The following is a 23,240-nucleotide window of genomic DNA, read 5'->3' as shown; positions in this document are numbered from 1 at the left end:
GGAGATTCTAATTTTTGGTTCATTTCATTTTTGAACAATTACAAAAAAGTGATAAATTTGGTTTGAAAAACAAGGGAAATTGACAATTAAAGGAGACCATTTAGGTAAGTGTGGGGGGATGAGCGAGGGGAGTTACTGTGAAATACTTTGGCCATAAAAAAGATTGTTGTAAATAGAATATGGGCAGACAGTCACCAGTGAAAGCTTCTCACCTAGTTTGGAAGATGGGGGGGGAATATCAAGAGGAAGGGGCAAAGCTTTGAGGTACAAGGATCAGCCTCACAGATCATCTTTAGTTCTAGGCAGTGTAACAACAATAATGGAAGTTTGGCTATCAGTATGTAATAGAATCAGTGAAATGCACTGGGATAGTGGTCTAGCCTAATAAGTTATTAGGCCATACTCGCTCAAAAGCCTAGGAAATAAGAGATCAAAACCACCACCAAATTGGTCTCTGCCAAGGCAGTGACTGGGGAATGTGCAGAGGTCCAAAAATGTTGGGTGGGGGAAGGGCAGGGAAAGGGATTGGGTTTAAAAATTTGAAGCCTCTGTAGTTAAGATAATGGATGAGCTAATAATCTGTATGCATTTTAATGATTAGTAAATGCCAGGAAAAGTCTTGAAAATCCAATCTATGGAAATTCCCTTTACAGATGTGATCCAGGTGAAGCAAATAATTTGTAGCCAATTGGTTTGCAGTGATCAAATTATCCTGCTTCCAGGGACAGAAACTATGACCAGCTACCTGGTGTAGTAGCTTTCTAACAAAGGAAAGATAGAATGAAGACCTGTTTTTGAGACCCAGATTCTCAAGGAAATCTTAGCAGCTGAAGTACTTGTGGTTGTGATGTCTGGACCCTCTACTACTTGCTGAATGGTTTCTGACAAGCTGCAAATAGTGAAGAAGGAGCTATGGTTACAAAACATGAACCAGTGGCTGTAGTAACTGCTGGCATAGAAGAAAACTATAAAGGGGAAAGGAATAAAATTGAGCTCTCAGAATTACTTTTGGATTAGTTCTTGCACAGTGCTGCACGTTTAAATGAGGAACAACAGAACAGTCTTAAACAGAAAATCTTAAGAATCAGGACTTGTTCTCCCAATCCAGCAATGAGGCTGTAATGCACTGGTCCAGCACCAGATTGATAGTGGATGGAACCACATCATTTTATCAGGGGCAAAGAGGGAAGAGGCATTACAGGCCACTTAAGAAATATATCAGGAAGGCATAATTGAGCCTTCACCCAGTCCTTGGGCCTCACTCATAGTTCTAGTTAAGAAAAAAAAGAGAGCACCAGATTAAGTAGGCAATAGAAAATTAAATGAAGTCACTTTAAAGGATTCTTATCGATCCACTCATGAACAAATGATACCCTGGATGCTGTAGCATGTTCAATTTATTTTTCCACACTGGATCTTAAAAGTATGTATTGGCAAGTGCAGATGGATCCAAAAGACGGAGGGAAAAACTGCTTTCACAGCAGGACAAGGCCTGTGGCAGTATAAAGTTGTGGGTTTCACCATAAGCAATACTCCTACCACATTTGAGAGGGTATTAGATGGCATTCCTCTCTCATCCTGTTTTGTTATATCTAGATGATATGCTGGTGCAAGCTAAAATCTTTTGACAAAAACAGATACATTTACCAAGGACCTGTGATTTAGCCTACAGCTTTGTATCTAAAACTGAATCCAAAGAGATGTAAATTGTTTCAAAAAGTTCATTGGGCGCACAATCAGTAAAGTGGGGGAATTTCCACTGACAAAGAAAATTGAGGCTATGCAGAACAGGCCAACTCTCCAGACAATCACAGAGGTACAGACAGACCAGACATCCCTGCAATTGCTTTTCAGATTCAGGAATCATGAAGGGGCTCTTTGGCAAAACTGTAGTGCTATGATTTCAGTCACACACAGGTCTGGACTCTAGCATGGTAATGCTGATGTCTTGTTTGGTTGATTACAAATGGTGCCCCAAGCAGTATGGCAAGGAATTGGCTTTTCAAGGGATGTGTATGCTCAGGAGGAGATGAATTAAAGGCTTCCTGAAGAGAGAATTCCGATATTGGAATAGTATGTGATTGGAAAATCATTTGGCACATGCAGCACTGTGGACTATAGTGTCCCCTCAGAATGCCACAGTGAAAGCTTTCAGGTCCAGTGTGACAGCTTTGAGCTTAAAGATGAGATGGGGTTGGGGGGGAGGGAGAAGCCAGTGGGTGATGGATACAGGTATTAGCTAGTTGTACCAGATACATTGAAGAAGGAAGTTCTGAGGTTGTCATGACTCTAAAACTGCTGAAGAAAAGCTCTGGGTAAGCTTGAAATCTGGTGTCTTTCAGTAACAGAAGTTGGTCCAATAAAAGATACTAACTCACTCCCCTTCGGTCAGTTCTATCCTGGGACGAAAATACCAGCACTGCCAACATCTAAAACTGCTGGACCTTTTGGGGTTGCAAAGACCGTAGCCAAACTAAGAATGCTTTTATTTGGTAAAATGCAGGCAGGATGCAGAAAATTGTGTGTGGGGAGATGAGATTCATACATTGTAAAGAAGGATCCTCCTAAGACCGAGAGAGCCTCTCTGCACCAATGGAATTCACTGCTGTTGGTAGACTGGTAGAGGCCCAACTATGTCTCAGGCAATCAATATTTGTTGGTGGCCATAGACGACTACACAAAATAAAGCTTACCCAATAAAGAGCCAAGAGACTGTGAAAAGAAGCAGAAGTTCTAGTGAATGGATTCAAAATTTCTCTTTTGGTCTGTGAGCAACTCACCTGAGAACCCAAATATGGTGGTGAATTCAGAGTGCTTCTCAAATCTGCTGTAACACTCCTTAGGGATCCACAATACCACTCTGGCACACCCACAATCTGCTGGAGTGTTGGAAAGGTTCAGATGAACTTTGGGAGTTCAGCTGGCTAACTTTGTAGAACATCATCAAAGGGATTTGGGCCAGCCTATCTCATTTCTTGTGATGGCTTATAGAACACCAGTCAATGACTACAAAGTGGACCCCAGCACTCCCCTGGCTCATACCAAAACATGAGATTTCCACAAACCTCTTGTATGGAATTGCTGAAGAGGAACAAAGAAATCTGGACTACACAGAAACCTTACAAACCAAAACTGAAAAAGTTAACACCTCTATTAAGGGGAAAAATGGGAGGATAGCCATTGATACAATGAAAAGATTCTATGAATAAGGTCATATGGAGAAACTTTTAAGAGGGGTTCATTCCATGATCCTAGAAGAAAGGATAGGAGACCAAAGTTGAATAAACCTTGGCGGTACCCTATTACAGTACTGACTGACTCAAACAAAGTGGTGTGTAGGATAGAGTCAGGTCCCAGGATTTAATCAATGTTGTTCATAAGGAATATCTGAGAAGGTATCAGGATTAGGGATTTTCAGTGTAGATGTGTCCAGACCTGAGACTGTAGCTGTAGAAACTGAAGTTTGAAATGGAATGGCCAGTCTCCATCCCAGCTAACTGATTTCTCAGAAACAACACATTTGTCAGATCGGGCAGGGAGAGAAACTCGAGATCTGAGAGTAAAACCAATTCGGGCAGGTGATATGAAAAGTCCTGACAAATGCTATGTGTATAGTTAATCTTGTATCAGTTATTTGTGTAAAAAAAAAATTTGTTTCTGAAATGGGTCATTCAGGATGTCACCATTTTGGACTCCATTGAGATGCTGGATGGAACTCACGGGGTGGGTGTGATGCAGGGATGGGGTGGGAAGAATTAACCCTAATTAATGCTGTTGGGCATAATAGTTATCAGTCAGGAGAAAGGTAAGAAGACAATCAAGCTCCTTTTGTGGAATAGATAGCTGAAACAATAGAAGCCACTATCCAAAACACAGGCCATGCAAGACCAATCAGAAACTGAGCTATGTGGGCAGAGGGGTTTTGCTGAGGATTGATTTGATTGCAGCTGTGTGTGAGAGAACCCACAAGAAACACATAAAAGAAACAAAGGCCCTGTATAAATTGGCAAGTTTCTGCACAGTAAAGCAGCTTTCTGCACTGTAACTCCCAAGCTGTACACACTGCCAAGCCACTTAGTGCGCAGAAACTGCGCACTTGTAGCGTTGTTAAAAAACAAAACCAAAAAAACCAACCCCAACAAGAGGTGTACAACTTTCTGCACCGGGGCTACTGCGCTTCAGTGCCAGTGTAGACACCATGGTCAATTACAGCGCTGCAATTGGCCTCTGGGAGGTGTCCCACAATGCCTGTTCTTGCCTCTCTGGTCATCGGTTTAAACTCTACTGCTCTCAGGTGACCAACTGTCATCCCCACCCCATAAATTCCTTTGGAATTTTGAAAGTCCCCTTCCTGTTTGCTCGGTGACGCAGTGCAGTGGTCTCAGCACATCTTTCCAAGTGGCCATGCCTGCTGCACGCGTCAGGCGATCCCCCACTTTGAGCTTTTGAGCCGCTGGACCTCATCAGCATTTGGGGAGAGGAGGCTATTCACTCCCAGCTGCACTCCAGCTGTAGGAATTATGATACCTATGGACAGATTTCATGATAGAGAGGGGCCATGACCGGGACACACTGCAGTGCAGGGTCAAAGTGAAGGAGCTGCGGAATGCCTACCACAAGGCATGGGAGGAAAACCACTGTTCCAGTGCTGTGCCCACGAGCTGCTGATTCTACAAAGAGCTGGACACCGTACTCGGCGGCGACCCCACTTCCACTGCGAAGACCACTGTGGATACTTCGGTAGCTCATGTGCCAGTTGAAAGTGGACCGAGCCAGGAGGAGGAAAACTTGGACGAGGAGGGGAAGGGGGACCCAGAGGCAGAGGATGATTCGGAGGTCCGAGATGCGTGCAGCCAGGAGCTGTTTTATCCCGGAGGAGGCCAGCCAGTCACAGCTGTCGGATGTTCGTGAAGCGCAAACAGGGGAGGAGGCTCCTGGCAAGTGGATTTGACGTTGGGAATTGCTGAAGCAAGTTGGTGGGGGGAAGGAGGGTTGCAGAAAGCAGGCTCATCTCCCACCGCATGCCTACTCTGAGCAGCAGAACAGGTTGTTGATTGACTCCCTCACTCCACGGGAATCTGCCTCCGAGATCTCTAGGAAACTGTCATGGAGATACTGGGCAATCTGCTGCCGCAGGTTCTTCGGTAGAGCTGCTTTGTTTCTTGCCCCATTAACGGTAACTTACCCATGCCACTGTGCTGTCACAGGGAAGAGGGGGACCATTGCTGCACACAGATGAGCCGTGTAGGGACCAGAGCAGAAGCTGCAGTTATGGAGAACACCCTCCCTTGATTCCCTGCTCACCCTCAGCAGCAAGATATCTTCCATAATGATCACATCCTGTGATCCACGCACTGTGGAAAGTGTGGGGACAGGAATGATTATCGCCCCCCCCCGCCCCCTTACAGTGCTGGCTTTCCCCAAGAGCCACGTGCCCAGTGTACAGCAGGGTCTGGGAAGAGTGATTTACCGTGCCCCTGCTGCTACTCACGATTTTGGGGGGCTTCTGGTTCATGTGTGCTTGCCTGGGGTCAGCCAGTTAGTGACAGGTGTGAGAGTTTTAAATCACTGAATCCATGTTCTCCATGTTGCAGACAATACTGTTTCTGTAAAATGTTGCATTTAAACTTCACAGAGATGACCTTGCAAGCCCAGCCTCCCTCTTAATCAGTGGCTGAATGGCTGCGCAGAATTAGAAAGCGGCCAAGAAGATCTGAGGAGGACTTTCTGCGTGATGATATGATGTACTTTACCACTGAGAAATAGGAATTGAAGGAGTGGTTGGACAGCGAGAAGAGGGACCAAAAGGAGAACGTGACATGCCACAATGAAGCCACGGAGCGACTCTTAAACTTTATAGAGTGCCAAGCAGACATGCTCCTGACAATACTAGCTCTTCAAACCGAGCAGCTCTGCATCTGCCCTCCCCTGCAGCCAATGTTGCAAAATTCTTTCCCATGCGCCCAACACGCTCTTATCAACCTCCTGGCTCCAGTCTATAGCTGCGGCATTCCACTCCTCTCCCATCACAATCCAGCACTGAAGACTCGCACTACCCACTGCACTCAACAACCATCCCTCTGCAGTTTGGCCCTGCTGAAGTACAGTACCCTCTGCATTGTACTCCAAAGGAGAAGGTTGGATATGATCCCTGGACATACACAAATCTTTAGCTGTCCTGGGACCCCTCCTCCTCCTGGGACCTTCCCTTCCCTCGTCCCCCTCTGCTGATTTTTTTTGTTTTGACTGACTGTCCTCTTGTCTTTTAATAAAAGAATTGTGTTGGTTTGAAAGCAATCTTTGTTCTATTAATGGAAAGCAAAATGAGCCCTGCAAAGCAACATACAATTATGTTAAACCCACATATTGCATCGTGTGCACCAGTCTCCACCTAGCATTACAAGCACTGCACTCCTGAGTACACTAACAAATATTAGTGGCTTTCAGCTTCAAATTGCTGCCTCAAGGCATCCCTGATCCTTATGGCCCCACACTGTGCCCTTCTAATAGCCCTGGTCTCTGGCTGTTCAAACTCCACCTCCAGGCGCTAAGCTTCTGCAGTCCAGCCCTGAGTGAAGCTTTCACCCTTCCCTTCACAATTATGGAGCATACAGTACTCGGCTATAAGCATAGAAATATTGTCATTGGGACGCTGGACCTGGCCATAGAGGCAGCACCAGCAGGCCTTTAAACAGCCAAAAGCACACTCAACAATCATTCTGCACTTGCTCAGCCTGTTGAACTGCTCCTTGCTGCTGTCAAGGTGACCCGTGTATGGCTTCATAAGCCATGCCATTAAGGGGTAGCCAGGGTCTCCCAGGATCACAATGGACATTTCGACTTCCCCCTACAATGATCTTCTGTTACGGGAAGATAGTCCCAGCTTGCAACTTCCTGAACAGGCCAATGTTCCGAAAGGTGTGCCTTTCCAAACCAGCCTGTGTTAATGTCCATGAAGTGGCCATGGTGATCCACAAGTGCCTGGAGAAGCACTGAGAAATACCCCTTGCAATTAATATACTCGGTGGCTAGGTGGTCTGGTGCCAAAATTGGAATATGCGTGCCATCTATCACCCCTCCGCAATTAGGGAAGCCCATTTGTGCAAAACCATCCATAATGTCATGCACATTGCCAAGAGTCACAGTCTTTCAGAGCAGGATGCAATTAATGGCCCTGCAGACTTCTATCAACATGAGTCCAACAGTCTACTTTCCCACTCCGAACTGGTTAGCAACCGATCAGTAGCAGTCTGGAGTAGCCAGCCTCCACAGTGCAATCGCCAATCGCTTCTCCAATGGTAGGGAAGCTCTCATTCTCGTGTCCTTGTACGGTAGGGCTGGGGCGAGCTCATCGCACAGTCCCATGACTTTCCCATGTGGCTTTCCTCTGGAGTTCTGCAGCCACTACTGATCATCCCAGATGTGCATGATGATGTGATCCCACCACTCAGTGCTTGTTTCCCGAGCCCAAAAGTGGCATTCCACTGTGGTTAGCACCTCCATGAATGCTGCAAGCAATATCGTGTTGTAGCTACTACACGTGGCAAGATCAAAGTCTCACTCCTCTTGCCTTTGTAGTTTAAGGAATAACTCCACTGCCACTCGTGACGTGAAGTGTTGGTCAGAGCGAGCAGCAGACTGGTCAACAGTTCGGGATCCATTCCTGCAGTCCAAAGAGGCAGGGCAAGCAATACAGAAACAGTTGAAAGATGGCTCCAAATGCAGATGGAAGCACAGGGATTGCTGGGATGTGAAGCAATGCATCACAGGGCATTGGGACATGACCCAGGATGCCCCGTGATTCCCTCCTCCTTTCCACAACTCTTAACAGCAGAAGAGAAAGAGGTGCTCTGTGGGATAGCTGCCCCGAGTGCACCATTCTGAATAGCACTACAAGTGCCGCAAGTGTGAACATGCTACTGCGCAGGCAGCTGACAGTGTGAACACAACAGCAGTTTCCCCTATGTGCTCTGAGCGGTGCTGTAACTCTGCCAGTGTAGGTGTGCCCAAAGAAGCCTTAGGCCATGTCTACGCTACCACCTGAGTGACATAAATTTTATCGGCATAAGTGGTAGTGTGCATGGCACTGTATTGGTTGGAGAGCTTCTGCTGACATAGCTACCATTGCTCATTTGAGGTGGTTTTATTTCAATGGGAGAGCTCTCTCCTGTTGGCATAGAGCGGCTACACAAGCAATCTTACAGTGGCACAGGTGCATCAGTACAGCTTCATTTGTGTAGACGTGGCTTTGCAGCCGGAGAAACTCTGGTAGCATGATCCTGACAGAAACAAAAATAAAATGGAGAGAGCTTTTGGGTGAAGTGCTGGCTGGAAATAGATTTGGAACTGTGAGCGAAGCAAGTGTCTCTAGCTGTTGTATTCAGGGATATAAGACCTCCTGCATTCTTTGTAAATAAACAGGGTTGTGTGTTTAAAAAAAACAACTGACCAATTATTAATTTCCCCCGCTAACCAAAACGACCTAGTAGGGTTTGAAAATGGGCTAACCAATTAAGTTGGCAAGGATACCAGTAATTACTTCCTTGTTTCAGAGGTGTCGAACTATTATCCCCATTTTACATATAGTGAAACCTAAGATTAAGTGACTTGTCCAAGGGCACACAGGAAAGTTGTGCTGGAGTGGGCTAGCACTCTAACCACTGTATTATCTTTGCTCGTAAATGAGTTTCTCAGTGTCTCTAACTTCTTTTTCTTCTCAGGACTTCTTTTTCTACTGTTTGTTTTGTGGTAGAGTGACTAGAAATAGAGCTTGATAGATGAAGGTGTTTTTTGTTTTTCATAAAATCACTCAAATAATGCAATGGTATGTTTTTGACTTTTTTTCTTCATACATCCCTCTGTGTGTGTGTGTGTGTATATATATATATATATATATATTTTTTTTTTTTTTTAAAAACCACTTTGCAAAATGCCCTAGTGACTTCCTGGGTGGCTACATGTAATGTAGAATGCAATTAATGCACGAGTAGTTCAAAACTTTAAACTCAAAGAGAACTAATTTCACATTTTATTTGTTACAAATCCATATCTAGAATTTGATTTAATCATTTGGTACTTGTAATTGCTGGTATTTTCAAGGTTGCTAAACAAAAAAAATGTTTAGGAAGTCTGGTCTTAAAAGGATCTAACTCCTAATTTAGATTATGGATGAAGTGAAGTAAGGTAAGGAGGACTGTTATTTATCTCTAGCTCTTAACTAATCAAGGCAAGCACTATATATCTGTTGCTTTATAAGCAACAAATCTTTTCAATTAATGGTTGAATGAGCTTAATCTCAATTTAAAAATTTTTATTTTTTAGGTCTGCCTTTACTTGTTCAAAGAACAATTGCAAGGACTATCATTCTTCAAGAAAGCATTGGGAAGGGTCGCTTTGGAGAGGTCTGGCGAGGGAAATGGAGAGGAGAAGAAGTTGCAGTGAAGATATTCTCTTCAAGAGAAGAACGCTCATGGTTTCGTGAGGCAGAAATTTATCAAACTGTTATGCTACGTCATGAAAATATTCTTGGATTTATAGCGGCAGACAATAAAGGTTAGTAAGCTTTTGATAACTTTTCACTTTTTATTGATTGTGTATGTACTCCTATTTCAAACTCTTCATAGGAATTGAAAACACAAATGCCACTTTCTGGACATTTCATGTTCTTTGATGCTTGTGGAAAGGTTGCTGCAAGTGTAATCGAGGATTACATGTGAGTTTTATTAAATCTGTTTTATTTAACTTTTTAATGACTGGTCATGTAATTTACCTCAAAAAACAATCAATCAACTGAGATCGCAAAACTAGGCAGCACATTATGTATAACTTGCACACAGACATTAAGCATTATATTTAAATTGAATGGTCTTGTCTAGTCAACTCAGTTTTTGCGTAGTTACTGAACCATTTCTGTAAATCTACTTGTCATATGGTCAATATGCATATTTCTGTGCTCTGACTTTCTGCTACATTCAAAACTCATCTGTACAACAGGCAGGATTGCGTCAACAATTCATTGCACTCCCAGCAAGTTGTTTAGCCTCCGCTCCTCCTTATCTTGTGACAAGTTAAGCAATTACTCCCCCAAATAAGATTTACTCCTTTTTTTAATTCAATTTTACTACCACAGTTGCATTTGGAGACGTATGCTACTCCCAATTGAGCTCTGCTGTCCCTTTCCTTTATTTAGTGTCATATGACTGTGTCTGTAATTAAACTGTCAGCTCCTGTAACTTAAGTAAAAGTCACACCCTAAAAATTGACAAGGAAGTTTTGGCTTTCAAGGGATGGGTAGCTGTCTATTTTGAGAAGGTGTGTAGACCTGATCCAGATCTGATTTAGATTTTATTAAAGCATTACTAGATTTTTATTAAAGTATTACTAGAAGATTTTAACATTTAACTTCTCAGACTTGCAAAAACACCCAAGTCAAACAGTTCCTATCTTTTTCTTAGGAATAGATTTTTTTTTTTTTTTTTTTCCTGTGTTGATAGGCAATATCAATGTAGCATTTTCCATGGGTAGTTGTCATAGAAGTAGTCCAAAGCCCGATGCTAAATATATCAAATACTAAAATGTCCCTAACATATCCTGTCAAATTAGTTTCTCTAAGGAAAACTGAAGTGTACGAAGTTTGCTTAGAGTTCATCAATATGTTTTTCAGAACCTGCATTCAGTTTGTGAAACGTATCTGAAAGTTATTCACATAAAATTTGGAAGGGTAAAGAGACCATTGCAAGTGAGGGACCTCTCATAATAATAGTACAAACCATTCAGAAGTATTTCGAGAGCTTCCATCTAATGGATAAAAGAAATAGAGAATTTAAAATAGTTTTAACTACGAGAACACATGCAAGTCCTGTGGTGGGGGATGAGGGGCGCAGAAATTGTAGAAGGAGAATATTAGTGTGCTTCAGACCAAGGTGGTCTGAACCTCCTTGATGACTAATTACATAGATTAACCTTCTTATCATTCTACCTTCTTGTGGTGATGTACTGCTAATGATGAAATATATATAAAAAAAATATAACCTTGCAAATATTTTCTGTGATGTAAAAAATAGGTCCAAGGTCAATAAATCTAACCATTAATCACCCTTTCTTTTTTCGAAATAAGCTTGTGCCTCTGATCGGAGATTTCATGTAGCATGTATGAAACTCATGCGCCGCACTGTTGTATAGTGCTGTGCTTACTAACTGCCTTCAGTTCCTTCTAAATTGCCTCCACTTGAGACCGAGTCTTAGCAGTTGTCCATGTTGAGTTCTACCTCAGCTGTGCCCCCATAGCTCTAAAATAAACTACTAAGAAGTAGTAGTTCTAGCTGTAGTTTAAAATAATTTCTCCCCTTCTCAGAGCTTTGTTACTGGAAGGGCATGCCCAGTTCTGCCTATCGGATCGGGAGGCAATCCTGGTATGTGGTGGTCACTCCTGGTGCATCTCTCACTTCAGGGATCTTCAAGTTTCCAAAAAGTGCTTTTGGTCTGGCATGAAAATCTAGAGCCAGAAAAAACAGAGAGATCAAACTTTGGTTCAGCACGATGAAGAGCTTGCTGCACCCAGCCTCTGACCCCAGCCAGGGTACCCCCCCAAATACTGGTCTTCGAATAAGTCAGCTACCTCTACTGTCTCCAAGCTGCACTCCTCGAGGACATTTAAGAGGAAAACCCAAGACTCCTCTCATTAGACTTCCATAGGCCATGTCCCAAGTTCTCCAGGTAGGAATCTGCCTCAAAGAAGTCAGAGTTGCTGATGACTCCAGCTACTTCAACACTCATTGGACTCTGACCTGGTACCCACGAGGCTGATGGTTCCTCAGGTACCCAGGGCACTGTTAAGCCTAAAGACTTCAAAATGTCAGCCTCTGATAGGCCACCAGTACTGACCAAGGCATCACAAACAGCTCTATTGCTACTCACTCAGTACTGAAGAAGACCGCATGGGCTCCATCTGGACTCCACTCAGAGCATCGGAGACTCACGGTACCATCAGCTCCCTCAGCTACCATTACTTTGGCTCAAGCCATGAACATGATACTAACCACACTTTCAGTATCACAGGAGTTTCATTTTTCCCCAAGACCTATCTGTGTCCAAGCTCGAATCACCATTGCTCAGCTTCAGTCTTCTTTTGGCACCAATGACCTACAGACCCCTGGACGCCTGTCCAGTACTGACAGTTTTAGCTCAAGGTTCTTCCGGTGCTCCACCACTTCATGAGAATCCACTCTGAAGATCTTGACTCGGTCTCTCAAATATCTGTCCAAGACTCTCCTCTCCATCTCTGTAGAAGCTCTTTTCCAGAGATCTCTGAGGAAATTGAAATGACTTGTGAGAGATGTCCACAATCTTGCTGGTCTGAGCACCCATGGATGTCTTCACCGACGACATGTGCACCACCCACTTGGCCATACTCGGACCCTTGGGTGACCTATCACCAATTCACTAGCGCCTCAAGCACTACCCATCTCAGACATAGGGAGGGTGATGGAGGTTGCCTATCTAGGAGACCAGAACCTCAGGAAGAGACCTTTTGAGGAACAGGAAGCTTGGGCTGATGAAAAGGTCTCTCCACCAGTCAACATGTCTTCTTCCTGCCTAGATGAAGCTGTTATGCCACCCTCCACCATCCCTGGCTGATGTTCTGGAACCACAAATTTTTTATTTTCTCATCCCTCTCCTAACTCCTTGGTGGTCAAGGTGGATAACAAATGTGGAAGGCAGCACCATACTAAATCTACGCTCTATGGTAAAGATCAGAAGCACCTCGACCTGTTGAATAGAAAATCATATTTGGCATCTACTTTACAATTTAGAATTGCCAACTACCAGGCACTGATTGCAAAGTACAACCAAACAGATTATACGGAGCTGAACTTCTTTATTGAGTGTCTTATAATTAGAACACAGAGCAGTTCTAGGCAATTATTACAAAAGGCCAGCCGCTCACCAGAATATCTCTGCAGCCTTCTCAATACTGCTGCTTGTTCCATTTCTATGGCCGTAGCTCTATATCATTTTAGTTAGTATAAAAAGAGTATGGTAGCACAGGACCATAGAATCATAGAATATCAGGGTTGGAAGGGACCTCAGGAGGTCATCTAGTCCAGCCCCCTGCTCAAAGCAGGACCAATCCCCAATTTTTGCCCCAGAGCCCTAAATGGCCCCCTCAAGGATTGAACTCTCAGCCCTGGGTTTAGCAGGCCAATGCTCAAACCACTGAGCTATTTCTCACACCCTCCTCCAGACTGAACACTGCTTGCAAGTCACCTATGTGTGGAATACACTCAAAGAAATAGAGGTTATTCGAGGTTCTTTGAGATGGGATGGTCCCTATCTGTATACCACTACCAACTCTTCTTCCCCTCTGCTTTGGACCATATTGCATTGCGGTAAGAGGAGGAATTGGAGAGGCGCATGAGCATGTACTATCCCTTACACCTGTGCATGTGTAGGTCAACAGACACTGCTTGGAAGAATTTCCAGACACAGGTGCATTGTACCCATGCGTACCTACATAGGGACCACACATCTCTAAGAACCTCCAGTTATAGTAAGTAATCTCTATTTACTCACCCTGTGCAGTAACTGTGGTTCTGCAAGATGTGTCCCTCTGTGGGTGCTCCACAACCCAACCTTGTTCCAATCCACTTCAGAGTTCTCTGCTATGAAGCTTCGCAATAGAGAAGGAACTGAGGGCTGCTTGCCACGTGCGCTATATAACCATGTGGCACACAAGACTAAGTAAGACGCATGCATGGGCCAAAGGGATGGTTCTGTGTGAAATCTCTGATCAAAGGCACAGGGGAAGCAAGCGCACCTAGAACGAAAATCTGTAAGGGGACATACCTCTAAGAACTACAGTTACTGCACAGGGTAAATAATCATTTCATATTCAGGTATGAAAGAATTTCAGAAAAAGCTTATGGAGACTGGGTGTTCCACCAAAACAGCTATACAAAAAGTCAAGATTTCTTTTAGAGGGGTCCAGTCTGACAAAAAAATATAAGCTGAAAATGTCATAGATGGTATTGTGCCTTATTGAAGCTCAGATGTTACTTCCTATCATGTGCACCAATTCATGTTGGTTTGGATATAATTCAGTCCTTTAACCAGTTTTAACCAGAGACAGTGCTTATGTACGTGGTAAACAATGGGAACTCTGACTGCTGTAAGAATGGTTAATTGATGCTCAGCTTCATTTAGGACAACCTTTTTTGGTATGGAGGTGAAAATATGTTAAAACTTTCAGGCAACAAATTAGACAATCCTATAAATGGATCTGGTGAAGTCTTATAACTTTCTGATTGTAGTTTTCTACTCCGCACCTTTCATTTTACCGTTTTTTGATGCTAGATTGAGGAGATTGGGTTTTTAAGGTATGCATTTCCTTGTGGTGTGCTGAAACATCTTGAGTTGTACATTAATGATTTTTAAAAGTGTGGTGAACAAGAACCCCAAGTGAGATTATTTATTAGGTTGGTGCTTGTGGGGGTGGGAGGTAGGGGTGGACAGCTATGCAAAGGCTAGGGACCAAGAAAGTGGTGATTCGTCTCTGTGCAAAGGGTGAGCACCTCTGACTCAAACCTAGAACTGGGAGTTGGGAGACCTGGGTTCTGTTCTGTTTCTGCAAAGTTAGTGACTTTCAGCAAGTCACAAAGTGCCCAGTATTGCAAGATGTTGAGCACCCTTATTTCTCATTGAACCCTCTAATTCTGCAGGATTGTCCCACAGTTTCTCCATTTGTGTAAAATGAGGAAGATACTATCTTGTAGGGGAATCAAGACTAAAATTCATCTAATTTTTGTGCAATGTTCTGAGATCCTTGGATGGAAGACACTATTGAAGTGCAGCATGAGTTTTACACCGTTGATGAAATTATTCTTAGACACTTCTGGGCATCTCCAAACTAGAAAGACGTTAAAATGTGGGGCATTGGGTAAAGACCAACACAAATATAAGGGATCAGTTTATGAGGAAAGATTAAAAGAATTGAAATGGGAGATACATTGTCATCTTATCATGAAGGAGAGAGGAGTGTTGTTTAATGCAGTGTACGGAGTTTAATTAGGGAAGCAATGGAATTAAATTTAAGTAAAGGGAAGTATTTTCGACCCTAAATTAACTCATTAGTTCATTACTTAGTTTTGAATTTCTACACCCCCCTCGGGGCACCATCAACCATGCCAACATCTCTTGAATCAGCGTCAAGTAGACCTATGTACACACAACAAATTCCTAATGTTTACCTTGAAACTGGTTCAGTACCAGTCATTACTATTCACCTTGCTGACCCAGACAAAGAAACCACATATGATACTTATCCAGTGAAGAAAAAAGCAGCAGCACTTCATATAGTGTTGAGGTTTACTTGCGTGCCTGATCAAGACAACTCAAGAGCAGACTAAGCAAGAGGGAATTAACATAGACAAGAGACCTTGAAGATTTTTAAAGGTAACCTGCAACAGGAAGTAGTTGTTTCTTTATGATGTGTAAAAGACCGGACAAAAGTTTTTGTCTACAGCAATTTTTCCCCCTGTGGTTTAGAGATAATAGACATACCAAGAGTATGGTCTTCTGTTTTTAGTGGAGGACTAGAGAACTGGTGGAAGCTTTTCTGGCCATCTTTTGAAGGGTCAGGGTGTCTGATTATTTCTAATCTCTTTTTTCTACCAAACATTTGTATGACTTTTCAGTTAAGACTAGACCTTTAACTGTCCCTGGTGCCATAGACCAAGAGCTTTGTTGGCATTGGTACTGGCATGAATACAGCAAGATCTGACTTCGCTATTTTCCGCTAGCAGAAATTGGTGGTTTAAGGCAGATACAGCTCTTTCCTTTTTTTTCTCTATTTGAAGATTTTCTACTTTTAAAATCTCACAGAAAGCCAAAAGCCTCTAGCCTCCCTTAATATTCAGAGGATTCTAAGAATCTTGTAGACTTTACCACCTTTCCTTGAGATTTCAGTTTTGTTCTTTGGAAGCTTAATCCTTTCAAGGTCCTGTTCATTAGCATGTCTGAAAGAATAAAGACCTTCCTTTTCTTGCCTTTCCTTCCTGTGTCATGTACAGAGTCCTTAGCATGAAAAATGTATACTCAAAAGGTAGTGTGGAGTATGGTTGCCATAATAGGAATATGTTGAGGAATGGTAGGGTTTTTTTTTAAGGAGAGAAAGGGGTTTGTTTTACAATAAGGATAAAGTTGTCTGAACAACTCCCACTAGTCAAAGAGCTTTTTTGTTTTGTTTTAAATACATTAGGGAAGCCTACTCAATGGCAGGATTGCTTTGTCTGGTTTAAAAACAAAGTCTTGCAACTGACACATCTCTGCTTTCTGGGTCAAAAGAGGAATCTTCAGTCTTTCACTGGAATTTTTCAAGTTTCACATTCTGAATTCCCTTCATACAGTATCTTCTGTGGTTTTTATTTTTTAATTTTTGAGGTTCCTGGTATTTGTCCACTGATTTAAATCTGAGGCAAATTTGCACGTTCCTAGTGCATGTCATCTTTAAGTCTGAGAAAAGTGAGTGTGCATTAGCTCCATCGTGTAGAACTGTCTAGCCCACAGTCATGCAGCAAGCCAGTGGCAGTGATAAGAAAACAAGCAGGTTGCTTGATTCCAAGTTCTGTGTTTTTAACTTCTGTGTGCTTCTGCTTTCTCAGAAAAGGGAATGTCATTTCTTAATTCTTTGATACTAATACATGTTGTTGTCCCTTCATTGTTTTGAAACCCTTCCCTCTTCTAGAATAGGGGAGAGAAGTCCCAGGAATGTGGAACATTAATTGTAAGAATGGAATGGCCTATATTTTTTTCCACCCCACCCCTCCCAGCTCCCTTCCACTCATATTTTACTGTTTATTTTTCTGGGTTTTTTTCCTCTTCTGGAGATCTCAACTTGAGAATGGACTCAGTGGTCAGTAGAATCCAGAATCTCGTTACTTGCACTGGTGGTACTGTCTGGAGTGGGTGGGGAAGGAGAAGACTAATTGGTATATAATGGCAGACTTGGGCCATGTGAACCACCTGCCTCCCCTGAGATGAGAATCAGACTAGTACACGTGTGCCCTCGTTGCAGGCAAAGGAAGCAGCCAAGAAAGCAGATCTTTGCTTGTTGTTGATAATTTGGAGATTTGTCTCCCAAAATGAGGCTGACAGTTGCTTACGGCTGGAAGGAGGACAGCTGGGTTGAGCAAGGGCTGAAGAAGTTTGACTAGTAGCTGGGCGCAGGGGAAGTTGGCAAGGTAGGGAAGGGGTGTTGTACAAAGGGGAAAAACAGAGGAAAAAATTGTACTGTACTTCTGGCAAGTTTCTTTTTTGTTTGCCTATATCTATTTGTCTTGTCTTTTAGATTGTAAACTGTTTGGGTTAGGGACTGTCTTCTATGCTGTTTGTTCAGTGTCTAGCACAGTGGGCTCCAACACTTGTAGGAGGCCTTCAGGCACTTTTGGAATAAAAATAGAAAACACAATGACCTGATTGCATGGAGCTCATTATAAAATGTAACTCCAACTTTATAGTTGGTACATTTAAAAAAAACCATTTGGTTTGCTGGGCAACTTTATTTACATCTAATATCTTATTTTGCAGACAATGGTACATGGACTCAGCTCTGGTTGGTGTCAGATTATCATGAGCATGGATCACTCTTTGATTACCTAAACAGGTATACCGTTACTGTGGAAGGAATGATAAAGCTAGCTTTGTCCACTGCCAGTGGACTTGCACATCTTCACATGGAGATTGTCGGCACACAAGGTAACTTTGTGTTTGGTCTCGTATATGACCTTATGATCCTAAAAGGAAATGGGGCATTTGAAGGCCTATTTCCATAGTGAAAATTATCAAGAGAATTATGGGAAAGATCTAGCAATTTAAGACCTTGTCCGTATTTGAGTTTGTCTCCTGCTTGATATGGTATCGTTTGAATTGTTCTATACAAACGTGTAGTTATATTTGGCAATGGGATTAAGCTGAATGTGTATATCCTCTTACACCAGCTGTGCAGGTATATCCATCTGCAAAGGTGGACAATTTCTTACAATTGTGGTAAATTAATCTGCAGATCATGTATTCTCTGTTGGCAACAAAAATTGATTAGCTTAATAGAACGCTGTTTGAGTGGGTTTAAAAAAAAAAAATCTAAAAGACCCTTGTGTGGTATCCCAGTTCTTCTTAGATTGCTTATATGTCTATATATTCCACTGTAAGTGCATGTACACCCTGTGCACCCGAGCTAGAGGCTTTTGGTCAGTAGTACCTGTTGGGACAGCTGTCTACCTCCCTCTGTTTGTTCTCACAACACATGGTTGCAAGTCCCAGTGATGCCTCAAAGCAAAAGACAGTGAGCATATCAGCAGCCTTTCTTGTGTAAATAGTGAGTTAATATGTAGTTAGCCTTGGCTTTTATAGTGTTTCCTTTGTTCTCCTTTCAGATAATTTTTTTTTACTTTTGTTCCTGGAATGATACTTGTTACCAAATAGTCATGCATAAGTCCTTGGGCTTTAAGAACTCTCTCTGACTTGTAAGGAGTTCTGCCTGTTAATGATGAGCATACTAGATGCCTCATCTGCCTAGGTGATGACCATATTATGGACAAATGTGCAGTTTTCATGTCTTTCTGTAAGAAGACTTCAAAATCGAGAGACTCCTGTCTCAGGGGTTACTCATGAGGAGGAATATATGCTTGACCTCCAATCCAAGCCTTTCTTGGGCAGATAAGTGAAGTACATTGCCTCTAGAAGTTTTCTGGCAGCTATTTCTACTTGGCTGCTCCTTCACTGAAGCCCTCAACCTCTGATAGAGGGAGAAGAGGCACTGGTCTTTTGTCCTTGGGCCAGTCATTAAGGGCCCCAAGACATCCAGCTCTTCAGAGCTCAAGGGTAGTTCAAGACCTAGAAAGGATTCCTCACGCACCTATTGGGGACTCCACATTGTACCTCAGCTGAAATGGTATCTCAGAAGCTGTTTGGTACCAAGCTAACTTGAAGACCACCACAGCATTGTTTGTCAGTACTATCTATATTGGCTTATTGGCATAGGTACTGATGAAGCAAGTACCTACTGTATAATCTACTCTTCAGGTAAAAATGACCCCAGCACAGAAACCACTGGGTACCGTCAACTCCTCCAGCAATTATGGGAGTCAGACTTGCTCTGCATGTTGGCATCAGACTTTCCTATGCAGGCCACTCAGACAGTGGCCTCAGTACTGGCAAAGCCAATCATAGCTCTGAAACCTTCAAATGTAAGGGCTCCAGGTACACCTACTGGCACCACATCAGCCTTACCAGAGGAATATTTTTCCTGCAGAAGTTGCCCAAGGAAACCTTAGACTATTGATTGTATTACACACAACTGGACCTGAGTGAGTAGTTTTACCCATCAGTGAAGGATTGCTGGACCATGCCAAGCTTCTCCAGTACAGACTTCAAAGAAAGTGGACTGTTGCTACCAGATGCCATCTCAGGGGTTGAGCAGTTCCTTTAGTCACCCTGCTTCAGGTACTGTGATGGTGGGAGCAGAAAACAAGAGGTTGAAGCAGGGACATTACAAATTACAAAAAGACTAGGAGCCAAAGAGGACTGATTCCTTTGGAAGGAAGACTTATTCTGCATCTAGCCTCCAAATGAGAATCACTAACTAATGGACTCTATTATTGAAATATGACTTTATTAACTGGGCTTTACTGAACAGGGTATGGAGGAGGAGTTTAAATCTATTGTTACTGAAGGCCTGCTAGTAGCCAGGACATCACTGCAGTCAGCTCTCAATGCAGCAGCTATAACCTTCAGATCCATGGCAATTTTCACCGTGCAGAGGTCTTTGTCTCCACACATACAGAGGGAAGTCCAAACCACTGAGGGGCCCACCCTCTGATGGGTGCAGCTTCTTCAGCAAGAAGATTGATGAGGCTTTACACTCCTTAAAGAATTGAGAGCAACATTAGGGTTACTAAGGGTATGTCTTCACTACCTGCTGGATTGGTGGGCAGCGATCGATCCAGCGGGGATCAATTTATCGCATCTAGTCTAGACGCAATAAATGGATCCCCAAGTGCTCTCCCGTCGACTTCTGTACTCCAGCTCTGCGAGAGGCGCAGGCAGAGTCGACGGGGGAACGGCAGTAGTCGACTCACTGCAGTGAAGACACCACGGTAAGTCGATCTAAGTACGTTGACTTCAACTACGTTATTCATGTAGCTGAAGTTGCGTAACTTAGATCGATTTCCCCCCCCCCCCCCCCAAGCGTAGATCAGGGCTAAGAGTGTATGCCCCAGCCCCTAAAGGAGGCAGCATAGGCCTCAACAATATAATTGACAGCCCAGCTTCCAGCCTAGACAGGCTGATTCCTTGAAAGCAGGATAAGTCTCTACTAAGAAAGTCATAGGCTTCTGTATCAATAAGCTTTACCCATTAGATTCCTCCAACATCAAGGCAGCCAATTTGACTGCTTTATCAAGAGCAGAACCCTAGTCATTTTGATCTTCCCTATCTGTCTGATTTGAAATCACTTCTGAATTCATACCCTGCACAGTATTGCAGTAATATTTGTACAAAATATGCCGAGTTATCATTCTGAAAACTAATAACTTGCTAGTCAATATCATAAGGAAATGTATGTAGCAAAATGTATATGCAGTTATGAATCCCCCTTCCCCCCTTGTGGTGGTAGCACATGTTCAGAAGCAGACAGCCCTTGGCAAAAGTTGTTAAACAGATCTCTCCTAAACAAAGGACTGTGTTTACATCAATTACATATAGTAGTAAATAGGGTTCACAAGACAGCTGTGGGAGGAGATGGCAGGAAACGGAACAATTTGCAATTGAGTAAACACAAGTGTGGGAAGAAAGAGAGCATGGAGCCTTGTTCATCACCAGACTCCGTGTTGCCTTCCTCATGGATAAACTTTACTTTGAGGGTTAACCTTCAGAAGAATCCACTTCACAGGTTCACTGAACTATGAACTTAAGGTTTTCTGCCCCTTTATCTCTTTGACCTAAGAAGATAAAGGCCCCAGCATCTTTGCGCCTCTGGGAGAGATCCTGATCGAGGAGCAGATCAGTCACCATCCTGCTGGAAGACTGGGGGTGAAAAAGGCCATCTTAAATGGACTTGCTAGGTAAAGTTTTAGATGTAGATCCATGTTTTAACTTTTATTTGTTGGTAACCATTTCTATGTTAGTCTACTTGAATGGACTTAAAATCCTACCTTTTGTTTTATTTTTAATCTAAACCAATCCAATGCTGTGTTTAAACTGAACTGTTTGGTAGCTCCAGTTCAAGTAACAAACTGTTGAATATTGACCCCTTTAAAAGGGCAATGAACTTTAATAGCCCTCTGATTGTTCCAGGGCGGGGCTGGACTTTTCAGTTTGTGGGAAAACTGGGCTGAGGAGTGTGTGGAGTCACCATACCAGTTGTTAACCAAGGCTGGTGGAAGCCAAGAGAAATCTGTGGTGTTGCAGGCAGGTTTCAGGATCCAAAGCATTGGACCAGGGCTGCCCAGTATTTAGAGTCCATGCGTGTTGCTGGCTGTGGCCATCCCAGGTGGAGAGCCACAGGGGCCAGGGATTGTGAGGCACTTGTAAATCCAAGAGGTGGCAAGTCTTCACTGGTCTGGATCGCACCCCAGAATGTGACTGTCCCCTTCTTTGGGGAACCTGCTGTACCTCAGTGTCTGGAACTCCATAACCATTGATTGATGGTTCCAGACAGTCTGTGGTACTGGGATACACAATCCAATATCAGTCCTTGCCCTGCCTTACCCACCTTCCCCTTTCTTATTCAAGGACCGTTCTCATGAGTTGGTACTGCTTTAAGAGGTACAGCGTATTCTAGCTCTCAGAGCAGTAGAGGAGATTGCTTTACAGCACATGGGAAGGGGTTTCTACTCATGATATTTTTTTTATACCCAAAAGGGGACTGGTGGTGGGGGGAGGGATCTGAGGACTACCCTGCAACCAAGAAAATTGAACACCATCCAGGATCATAATCATAGAATTTAAGGCCAGAAGGGACCACCAGATCATCTAGTCTAACCTCTTCCTGAATATCACAGGCCACTCAGCACCTTCATGCTAAACACAACAACCAAAATTAGACCAAAATATTATGCCGTACATGAGACTAGACTGTTATGTACCACAGGCAGAAGAGTAGAAGGGACAGAGGTGCTCACAAGCTAAAATTCAGAAAGCTGATGTCCCTTGTCTCTCTCGCATCCCGAGATCCAAATAACTGGCACACTGATCTAAGTCTGCAGAATGACTACTTTCACATACTTTGTGGCTTGGGTGGATAGCTATTTAAGATTTCTAGTAGGGGACTACCATTAGCAATATACAGTGTTTCCATTTAGCCTCTCATCAGCCCAAGAGTTTTTACAAAGTATAGGACAGTGGTTGCAGCTCACTTCAAATGACTCCATACTCACATATTCCCATGTCTGGACAGTTGGTTAATTTGCATTTGGTCTGTCCAACAAATAATGGACAGCATCCATCAGAAACAGTTGCCATTTGCACAGCTGGGCCTAAAATAAACAGGAAAAATGATACAATCCCCTGTACAAAGAATTGAGTTCATTGGAGCCATTCACAACTCTGACTGCAACAGCCTACTTGCCCTCAGGAAATGTTTCAGTCCATCCTAACCCTATGGATCGATCTACAGGCTTTCCCAGGAACAAAAGTAAGGTCTTAGCTGGGATTGCTAGGAAACATGGCATCCTCCACTTATGCCAGATGTCACCTGTAGTGGATGCAAAGCTGGTTGAAGTTTGTATCAGTGAAGCATCTTTTGGACATGCTGCTTACAGTTTGATCGTCAAGGTAGTGGATATGCAGGGGAGTACTGTTCTCCTTTCCATTTCCCTCACATGCCTCCATGCTGGGTTGGAGAGCACACCTGGATAGGTACAAACTCAGGGTCTATAGGCCAGCTAAGGATCAGCTTTTGTATACATCTTGGAGCTGAGAGCTGTATTTTGTGCCTGCAAAGTATTTCTTCCATCTCTCAAAAGCCTTACTGTCCAGGTGATCACAGATGACTGTTACCTTTGACAAAGAAGAGGGAGCAAGATCAAACCCCTTGTGCCCAGAGGTGGTAAAGTTTGGAACTTCTGCATTTGGAACAACATCACTATCAAAGCTTCATGTCACTTGACGCGCGGAACATGTTGGTGGATCGCCTCAGCAGATACTTAGTTGAAAATCCTAAATGGTTCTGAAAAACAAAGTAGTGC

At 43.2% G+C, this 23,240-nt stretch overlaps 1 protein-coding gene across 3 annotated transcripts in view; it reads left to right on the top strand.

The window, feature by feature from the left end:
* Positions 1 to 23,240, top strand: part of TGFBR1 (transforming growth factor beta receptor 1) — a 71,225-nt gene that overhangs the window by 20,553 nt on the left and 27,432 nt on the right. For all 3 annotated transcript variants that reach the window (XM_074945140.1, XM_074945141.1, XM_074945142.1), the window contains exons 4-5: positions 9,322 to 9,552; positions 17,584 to 17,751. In XM_074945140.1, coding sequence (XP_074801241.1) covers positions 9,322 to 9,552; positions 17,584 to 17,751 — 399 coding nt within the window. The remainder of the gene's footprint in view (positions 1 to 9,321; positions 9,553 to 17,583; positions 17,752 to 23,240) is intronic.

Source organism: Natator depressus, chromosome 2 (assembly GCF_965152275.1).
Source record: "Natator depressus isolate rNatDep1 chromosome 2, rNatDep2.hap1, whole genome shotgun sequence".
Lineage (NCBI taxonomy): Eukaryota > Metazoa > Chordata > Testudines > Cheloniidae > Natator > Natator depressus.
Note: the sequence above shows the minus strand (reverse complement) of the source record. Positions and strands in the feature narration are given on the sequence as shown.